This window comes from Hibiscus syriacus, unplaced genomic scaffold (genome assembly GCF_006381635.1).
Source record: "Hibiscus syriacus cultivar Baekdansim isolate YM2019G1 unplaced genomic scaffold, ASM638163v2 tig00009024_pilon, whole genome shotgun sequence".
NCBI lineage: Eukaryota > Viridiplantae > Streptophyta > Magnoliopsida > Malvales > Malvaceae > Hibiscus > Hibiscus syriacus.
In genome coordinates, this window is record NW_024062185.1 from 151,549 (window position 1) to 161,882 (window position 10,334).

The 10,334-nt window shown below is 35.6% G+C and overlaps 1 protein-coding gene and 1 pseudogene across 1 annotated transcript; one reads left to right on the top strand and one right to left on the bottom strand.

The window, feature by feature from the left end:
* Positions 1-547: 547 nt before the first annotated feature.
* On the top strand, positions 548-4,045 carry LOC120203132 (annotated as a pseudogene).
* Positions 4,046-4,453: 408 nt separating this feature from the next.
* LOC120203129 (dehydration-responsive element-binding protein 1D-like) lies at positions 4,454-5,207 on the bottom strand. Its single transcript, XM_039203480.1, has one exon. The coding sequence runs from the start codon at positions 5,186-5,188 to the stop codon at positions 4,508-4,510; it is 681 nt and encodes a 226-aa protein (XP_039059411.1). The 5' UTR covers positions 5,189-5,207; the 3' UTR covers positions 4,454-4,507.
* Between the last annotated feature and the right edge of the window lie 5,127 nt (positions 5,208-10,334).

The window sequence follows — 10,334 nt, forward strand, 5'->3', positions numbered from 1 at the left end:
ACAAAGTTTGCAATTAACACTCGAGGAATAAAGAAATGCGTACCCAAAAATAGTATGTAAGCAGCTGGGATCAGGAGATTCGATGGGCTTGAAAGGTAAAGCTCTTGATATAAAAGAGAAATAATAGGCAGTTTGCTAGTAAACAAATGGAGCTCATCCAAATATTAATTGTGCACACAGTGTTAATACCAAACTTTCTGCTTTTTGGGTACGATACAGGTTAATACCTGTATAGGGGATCGCATCTTGTGTTGTAATTTTTCTGTTGAAATCCATGAAATATTTTACGCTATTAAAACTAGCATAAACGGCTGTAGACGTGGAATCAACTTCTTTAACAAACCAGTAAAGGGACGATGTCGTATAGAATGGTCAATGAGGAGTGGCATAGGCGTTAATACGAATGACATCCGGTGCCATTTTAGGGCAAATTGGACAACATCTTATATCCACGTGTCGCCATTTTCACGGTCACGATTTTCCGTAACGCAAAAAATAAAACAAAACAAAACCACAACTCGATTATTCTCCCAACATGGACCCACACCTCTCATCTCCTACCCTTTAATTCTGCACTGAGTTGGTTTGTAAAACCAGCTCAACTCGGTTCTTCCAAATCCGACGCTCTTTATTTCTAATTCTTTTCCATGACACAGAATCCATCACGTCATAGCTGGAACCTCAATCAACTATCCATTGTTCTGTAGAGAAGGAAAAAAACGTCAAGAATAATTTTCTCTGTTGACTCTTCTTTTTCTTTTTTCTTTTTTTTGGCGATGAGTAAAATGGCTGGGAGTCATTTGATTCTGCTTTATTTCTATATTTGCGGTCTCGTTGCTTCACTTGACGCTAGTGAAGGTGATGCTTATCCGATTTACAAGTAAGTTCACTTGATTTACTTTGCTTTTAATTCAATTTGCTAGCTTGAACTAAAAGGAGGAGGAGAAGAAATAGTGTAGTTTGGTTCTTCAGCTTTTGAAGATATTTGTACTTATTGATAGAAATGGATACCCTTTTTGTTTAATTTAATGTTTCTGAAGGAAATTTGGATGAAAAGTTATTGGTGGACCTTGGGTTGATTTTAAGATGCAAAGTCTACATTTTTAGACCAGTTTAAATTCGATTTTCACAATTGGTGACAGTCAATAATTAATATGAGAAAGTTGTTATGGTGTTTGAAATTACTGTATTTAGAGTATTATTGTTTGGTTTAGTTTTGATGAACTTATCCTTTCTCGGCAACTTTAACTGAATTGTGACTTTTCAATTTTCATTAGGTGTAGATGGTTATTCTTTTTGCGGATTTATGCAGGGTTTGTTTGGAGAAATGCGAGAAAAGTGGGTGCGTGGGGGAAAAGTGCTTTCAACACTGTAAATTCTATTCCGATGGGAAATCGATTGATGGGCTGTGGTATTTACAAGCTATGTTGCACGGATACGGGGACAGATACGGGACGGAGACGGAGACGGAAAACGGTAATTTTAAAAATTACATGATACAGGGACGGCAAGGGTATGGCATATAAAATAATTTTAAAATTATAAATATATATAAAAAATCATAAATAATGTCAAATATCAAGACTCAAACAATAATATTAAATTTATAACAATAAAATCTATAAACAAACAACAATATTAAAATATCAAATTTCAATATTCAAACCATAATATTAATTTTAGAATAATAAAATCATAATATTAAAGTGTCAAATCTTAAGATTTAAATTATAATATTAAATCTAGAAAAATATTAAACTCAAATCAAATATTATTAACAATTTCTGAGATTAATTGACTCTCTAAATTCGACTCATCAAACGAGAGTTCGACAAACTACCGACATCTTCCAATGAATCAAAAGCATCTCTGCAATCCAATAAGTAACCCTCATCTTCTAATTCAAGATAACCCTATGTTTTCCAGAAATCAAAATCTCCCCTTTTTTTCATCCTCTATTTTCCTCATCTTCCCAAAGTTCGAATCTTTCATCCCAAAGTTTCAATCTTTCATCAATTGCTTCCCTTCAGCAAACTTCAATCGCCATTCAATCAAAGCTCCTCCCTTCTTCCCAGCTCACCAGAGTTCTTCCTTCCCTCAACCTCTCCTTCTCAGCCACTTTCCCTTCCCTCAGACTTTCCGCCTCTCGCCCCCTCAACGGCGGTGTCAGAATGTCGGCCACAACGGCTTCCAGCTACGCTACTGCTTTAGCCGATATAGCCAAGTCAAACAACAGCCTCGACACCACCTCCTCCGACGTCGAAAGAGTCGAAAATGCCGTCCCCCAAACGTCCCCAAGACTCGGTGAAACGTCCCCGGCGTCGTTCAGCCGTACCCTGCCACCGTGGCACGTCCCCGGTACGTACCCCAGCCGTCCCCGTGTCGTCCCCGTACCGGGGACGTATCGGGTACGTGAAACGGCACAAGTTTGCCGTCCCTGTGCTTCCTTGTTTACAAGAACCCCTTTACCAGAAATGGAAGCAGTGGGACTGTCATTCCGATTGTCGATACCACTGTATGGTTTCTAGGGAAGAAGAGAGACGGAAACTCGGTGGAAAACCGGTTAAATATCATGGAAAATGGCCTTTTAAACGTGTCTTTGCGATCCAGGTCCTTACTATACCACCTCTTAGCTTAGTATACTCTTAATTCTATCAATGAATTGCCTATCAATCTCTAGAGGATGCATCTTATTGTGTTGATTTTTTAGATTGCTGTTCTTGTTAGTGATGGTCTTGTTCGGGTGATTTTCAGGAACCTGCTGCTGTAGCTTTCTCTGCAATAAGCATTGCTTTACAGTTCCATGGTTGGATCACCTTTTTTATCCTTCTCAACTATAAGTTGCCTTTGAGGCCTGATAAAAGGCCTCATTATGAATATACTGGCTTGTGGCACATCTAATCCATCCTTGCGATGAACTTCTGGTTCTGGAGTGCTGTTTGTCACAGTCGGTGAGCACTGCTCTTTTTATTAGTGTACTTCTAGCAGAGGGTTCAATGATCCTGATATTTAAGCTTAGAGAATGTTGACAATGGTTAAAATTCACTTTATCGATTAGGAGAAAATTTATTGCACCAGAGTCCATGTTAGGTTCTTAGTCATGTAAACATTTTACCTTTTTATGCCTTTAGGAAGTAATTTGAGTGAGGGTTTGACCATGTTTTCACCATAGCATGTATAGCGTAACTCAAATTAACAATAATGGTTGCAATCATGTAGAGATGTCGAGTTGACGGAGAAGCTAGATTATTCAGCTGCTACTGCACTCATTGGCTTCAGTTTTATTCTAACAATACTACGAGCCTTTAATGTGAGAGATGAGGCTTCGAGAGTCATGATTGCAGCTCCACTGATTGCATTTGTGACGACACACATCTTGTATCTGAACTTCTACAAGCTTGATTACGGTAATTCTTTCCTAATTAACCAGTATCTGCCCGACAAGATTAACAACATTCTACCAGCCTCGCCTCTAGGGCCATGCATAAGTAAAATTGTGCCAGTGCTGAATCCATTCGATTCGACTAAACTCAGTATTGCATTCTCCAAATGCCTTATAACTATTCAGGATCTACCTGAACTTTCTTCCTGCCGGTCTCTAATTCTGAGTTGTTTCTTTGATCATAAATTCTCTTGTGGCTAAAGTTTTTTCACTGTTTCATTATCGTTTATGACACTGGGATTTATTTGCAGGTCTAAATATGAAAGTTTGTATGGCCATGGGTGTAGCTCAAGTTGTCATTTGGGGGGTTTGGGCCGATGTAACCAACCATCCATCACGGTGGAAGGTGTGGCTGTTCAATGTGGGAGGAATCCTTGCTGTGCTATTGGAAATATATGACTTCCCACCTTATAAAGGCTTTTTAGATGCTCATGCTCTCTGGCATGCTGCTTATATCCCTCTTTCATACCTTTGCTGGAGCTTTGTCAGGGACGATGCCGAGTTCAGGACCTTGACACTCCTCAAGAAAATGAAGTGATACGTTTTTTTTCCTTTGGAGAAGCTTGCATATTAACCAAATGGTGAAACTGTATCGAGTAACCGGACTCACCCATGGTCGAGCCAAACCAGTGCATGGAACATCGATGGATCCTGTTTTTATGCGTTTCCGTAGAATCTGCTTTAAAATGTCCTGTTTCTGTAATTTGAAGTCCAATTTTTTAGATTCTTGAGTCTTTTTTGTTGGGGGGTTAAAATCTGTATGTTCAGAAAGAATTCAATTCGAATGTAAATCATTCTGTTGTAAGTTTCAAGTAGCTTGTTTTGAATGCTAATTAATTAGGACAAATCTATTTAAGGATAAGTGCTTGATTGTAGAATCTTAATTACTCTTTCCTACTACTTAAAACAACACATATACTTACCCCGGTCAGAACCAAATTTTGGTCCCACTTTAAGACCATCCGTTCTTGCCAAAAATACGAAGTACGGATCAATGTTGTCGGTTCCTATATATATATACTAAAAATAGTATTCCCGTGTAATTATACTCGAAGCTGAACCCGGTTAAATGGAGTAGCTCCATAGAGGTTCATAATCATCGGCAGCATCGAATTCTTGTTCATCCCCTGTATATCCACAACGAGGAGGAGACATCATCATCCCCGCCGCCATGTTTGCGAAATACTTCTCGGTCCCAAACACTGCCTCCTCGTCCAAATAGAACTCAGTTTCCGACACTTTCATTTTCATCGCCTCCGTGTTTTCACCTCTCTTTGCATCGTCTGAATGCGATGGCTCAGCTGGTCGAAATATATCCGCCGCCTCTGCTGCTGCCTTCTGGATGTCTTTTGGATCAGTAGAAGCTGGTACCGGAAGCCTCCAAGCAGAGTCCGCGAAGTTCAGACAAGCCAACCTTCCTCTAAGAGCTAACGCCGCCACGTCGTGTGCACGTGCCGCCATCTCCTCGGTAGGAAATGTCCCCAGCCAAATCCTCGATTTCTTGTTAGGCTCCCTCACTTCGCTAACCCACTTCCCGGAATCCCTCCGGCGGACTCCTCTGAACACCGGGTGTCGTGTCTCCCGGAATTTCTTCCTCCCAGCACGCTTTTTCGGGTGACACGAAGCTAACATCACATCTTCGTCGGAAAAATTCGTCGGACGACAGCTTCCACTTCCACTATCCGACATCGGTGACGAAACAAACCCAGAACTGACCATCTCATAATCTTCACCGAGAAAATCCATTACAAAACGTAAACTCAGAGCAGTTGAAGTTTCAGTTAATTAAACATCTGACTTGGACAGTTCCGACAGTGAACTTCCGAGTCGAGTTGGAGTAAGCGAAAGAAAATCTTTTTAGGAATAAAAAGATGAGATTTGGATTTGAGTGAATGTGAATGACATGTGAGAAATGAAATTGCTTTAAATATATAGAAGTTCTGGAGATCATAGGTTTCTAAAGTATGGATTTTTATACGGATTTAAACAAGGGGGGCGAACACGGAAAGCTGAAGAGGATCCAGGCTGTAGTTCTTTCGTGAGCGAAGAGGGGGGATGGGGATCCACGCTTGGGTTTTGCTTAGCCAGCTGTACCATTTTTCAGACAAGTTCTCCATACTTGAGGGGACGACACGTGTGGTTTTGACGTTTGACTTAAGAGGGTTCTGGATATAATAATATTTCTATAGCTGTCGAAGTCAAAAGCGACACTTTCAGCATTATCTGTTTACAATTGTAGCGGAGCGGACGATTTCCTTTCAGCTTCGTGACCCTTAAACTTCGTAAACCTTTGACCCTTTCCTGAGTATTCAAATAGGCCTGTAAATGAACTGAACGTTCAGCGAACCGTTCGTGAACCGTGCGGCGGGAAGTTCGTTTATGTGCGTTTATTTATTAAATGAACGAACATGAACAATATTTTTTGTTCGTTTAATTAAATGAACGAACATGAACATAGGTCTCGTTCGTTCATTTACGTTCGTGAACGTTCGATTATGTTCGTTCGGTTATGTTTGTTTATGTTCGTTCGATTATGTTCGTTTATGTTCATTCATTTATGTTTAACTCAATCTTCTTAAATCAATTTTGGTGACCAATTTGTAAGTACCTTAAAAATATTAATTAATCTGATATTCTGATGACCAACTCCATAATTAACCCAATTTTATTTGGAGATTAAATCCAATATGTTAACCTGTGAGGCACATCGCACCTATATTCATTTCCCCTTTTTTCCCCAAACCCTAGTGTTCACTAGAGAGTGGAGACGATCGCTGAAAGCTTCAAAACAAGTTATATTATAGTGCAATATGAAGTTTTACAGGTCTGTTTTCATCTCTTTCTCTGTTTTATTTGACTTCATAGTTGATATGTAAAGTTATTGCAGGTATCTTCACATCTAAAACTCAAAAAAACATCATACTTCTTTCTAGAAATAGATGGGAAGATAAAGGTAACAATCGGAAGTATATGAGCATCAATAAAGAGAAAAATATATAGAATTTGCCAGAAAACAAAACAAAGATTTCTATGCAATTTCTGAAAAGAGTGTAATAGCGAAAAATGATTGTTCATATGTAATCATGGACCACTAAGATAAATGTTATAGCGTTAAATTAAAGTTGTGTGAATAATTTAATATCTTTAAAAGATCGATCAAAATATTTGATATCTTCAAACATTTCATCACTGCTAATATACTCTTACGCTATTTATCACTGTAGATTTGATTATTTGTATTGTCGACTATTTTTCATGAAAGAACAATGGAAGGTAGGGTCTCCAACGTTTATGTTCGTTTATGTTCGTGTTCATTTATGTTCGTGTTCGTTTATGTTCGTGTTCGTTTATGTTCGTTTATTTATTAAATGAACGAACATGAACATATTATATTCCTTAATAAACGAACATGAACAAAAAAAATTTTGTTCGTTTATGTTCGTGTTCGTTTATGTTCGTCTATTTATTAAATGAACGAACATGAACATACCTCCGTTCGTGTGCGTTCAGTTCGTTTACAGGCCTATATTCAAATATGGAGGGGGGAGAGAGAGAGAGAGAGAGAGATTCTCTGAGGAAACTTTCAATCACAAATATGGAAGACAGATGATGAGGTGGGAGCCCAGATGATGAGGTGGGAGCCCAATCCCCCGTCATCTCTTTTTTTTTTCAGAGCCGATTTTCATAATTCACGGTTGGCATGTTGAAATACTTCCCAACTGCCATTTTCCACTACACGACAGAGCAGCGGCGGCGGCGGCTACCGTCTCTAGAATATTTTTATTTTATTTGTTTTGCCGCGTTAGAGCGCGTGTGCGGCTCCGCCTACTCTTTCACTTTGTGTGGGCGGTGGCTCCCTATGCCTTTTCCTTCCTTCCAACTGTATTATCCTTGTATTTATCCCCACAAAATCCATCGACGTTTTTGCATAACTGCATGAGTTCCATGTTTTCCATAAGCTCCCCATATTCTGTAGGGTGAACTATACTATTATTAATTTAGATGAGCATTTTTTAAATTTATATTATTATTTAAGAGTTTGAATTAGCGAGTGTCATTAGTTATTCATGTATCAATTTAATTAAGAAAACATTAAAACATTTTTCTTTTAGTTATTACAATATTATTTTAATGATACTTTGATTTGCTCATACTTCTAAAACCCCTTTAAATAAAATAATATTTATCCAAGAATCAAATTCATGTTTATTACAATAGTATATTAATTTATTATCACTCAATCTAGAAATTATTTTTCAAAAAATAGTATTTTATATAAAATATTTTGTTTCACTCATAATACGTATTATGAATGTAAAAGAAAAAGGTATAGTATCAATTAAAAAATATACAAGTTTTCTAACTTCACTTGTAAAATTAGAAAATAAATACCATTGATATACCATATATTTTTCTTAAATTTTTTTATAATCATATGATCTATTATTTGATTAATTTGAATTCAAACACTATAAAAATTCACCCAAAAAAAGTTTTTCCAAATTTAAATTATTTAATTCATAAATTAGGACTCTAAACTTCATTTAAATAAACAACGTTCTTCAATTATCAAACTTTATATTTATTTTAACTCTATATTTTTAAAACTTTGAACGTGATGGGGGCGGTTATTAGGGAAGACGGGTCATTGGGTCTTGGATAAGCCTACTTTGTTTGTATTTGGGTAACACAACTTACACAAGATTCGAGCCTGGTTGATTTAGCTTTTGAATTTATCTATTTTTTCCTAATAGAACAACAACAACAACAATAATAAAACCATATTCCCATATGCAATGGGGTAGGGGAGGTAGGGTAGTAGGCTGCCCCAACGCCAAGTTGAGAGCAGCTTCCGTGAAAGACCTCTTGCAGTCAGAAAATTAAAAATAAAGATAAAAATGCAATACATGTATAAATAAACAAATAAATACATAGTTAAATAGTCTTCATATACAATCTTCATATGCGCGTATGTAATGCGAAGTAATCCCCAAAAGTTATATATATTAATTCTTTCTCTTAATATTTTCGGTTAATAATTTTTTTATCCATGTTAATCTTTAAATTCTTTTTATTTATTTTTAGTTCACATCATGTCCCTCAAATTTTATATTTATTATTCTATTCTCTAATGAGAAAAAACATGTTCCACTTCCCCTAGACAAATTATTTATCCTTGTCCATGGAACTAGGTCTGTAAACGAACTGAACGCACACGAACGGAGGTATGTTCATGTTCGTTCATTTAATAAATAAACGAACATAAACGAACAAAAATTTTTTTGTTCATGTTCGTTCATTAAGGAATATAGTTTGTTCATGTTCGTTCATTTAAATGATAATCGAACACAAATGAACGTAAACAAACACAAACGGACGAACATAAACAAACATAATAAATGAACATAAACAAACACAATAAATGAACAACACAAACACACAAAAAATTATTCGAACACAACAAATAAATGTAAAAAAAGTAAACAACAAGAATAACAATTTAAAATTCTTTAATATAACCTGCAACTTTAGAATTAATTTGTTCGAATACGACAAAAACATACATAAATCATAAATAAGCTATATGAACATAATAAAGTCTTAAAATTAATTTGTTCAACAAAACAATCTTCTTGAAATCCAAACAACTTCAATAATCTTCGTAACATTTCAACTTGCCCTCTGTTCGAACATAAATGAACGAACATAAACGAACATGTAATCGAACGTTCACGAATGTAAATGAACGAACGAGCCATTTGTTCGTGTTCGTTCATTTAATTAAATGAACGCAAAATCTTGTTCATGTTCATTCATTTAATAAATAAACGAATATAAATGAACTTCCCGCTGTACGGTTCATGAACGGTTCACTGAACGTTGAATTAATTTTGGCCTACATGGAACAAAGATCGTTGAAGGAAAAACCTAATGATTCCATTCTTAATATTTATATAGTTAATGCACATTATTACTATCCTCTCCCCGTATGATCATTTACCCCATTAATTTATGAAAAAATAATTCATATCTTACATGAAACACAGTTGCCGAATGTAGCAAAAGCATAAGCAGATTGAGTGATATCTTCAACAAATATCTCATCCACTTTTGGAATGAAACAAATTCATCTTTTTTTTTTTCTTTCTGAAATAAGGTTCCTTTTAAACATGGTTAGAGGGTTTTATTTTCATTTTTTATTAAACTAAGGTGATCATAAAGTAGTATATATTCCAAATACTTTCAATCATTCGACACTAAACATTCAATCACCATGTTGTAGTTGTTGGTGGTCGAACTCGTGACCTCTAGAAACAACAACGATTTCTTTAACCACTGAAGTAAGTTGATTCCTGCGGGTTAGAGGGTTTTAACCCACCAACAAAGGTTCCACCATATTCTAAAAGATTTTGAATTTTAGAAATATATTACTTAAAATATAAGAATTTTGAAAAAAGAAGAAGAAAATTTTATAATAAATAAAATTCTGTATAATTTTTTTTAAAAAAAGTAGAAAATATAAATAATATTTTGAAATTTCAAAATTTTAAAAAGTTATGCATTTCGAATTTCAAGTGACATAGAAAAAGTGATGAGCAGTGGTTTTAATGGTACAATGTAAACAAGGCAAGAATCTTTTAACATATAATCAATGGTATGATTAGGTTAAGAGGAGAAGTCTATAGGAAAACTTGCTGATATCTTAAGATAAATATTTCACCTAAACTTTGTTTTGTTTTTAGTGCTTGAATAATGTCTTAATTGACAATTACATCTTTGACTTAATCGATACCTTTTAAATTAATTATAATAGATATTTGTATATTTTTTTTATTATTAATGTTGTTTTAATAATTTGAAAGATGGCAAGTACAAATATATTTAAATTATA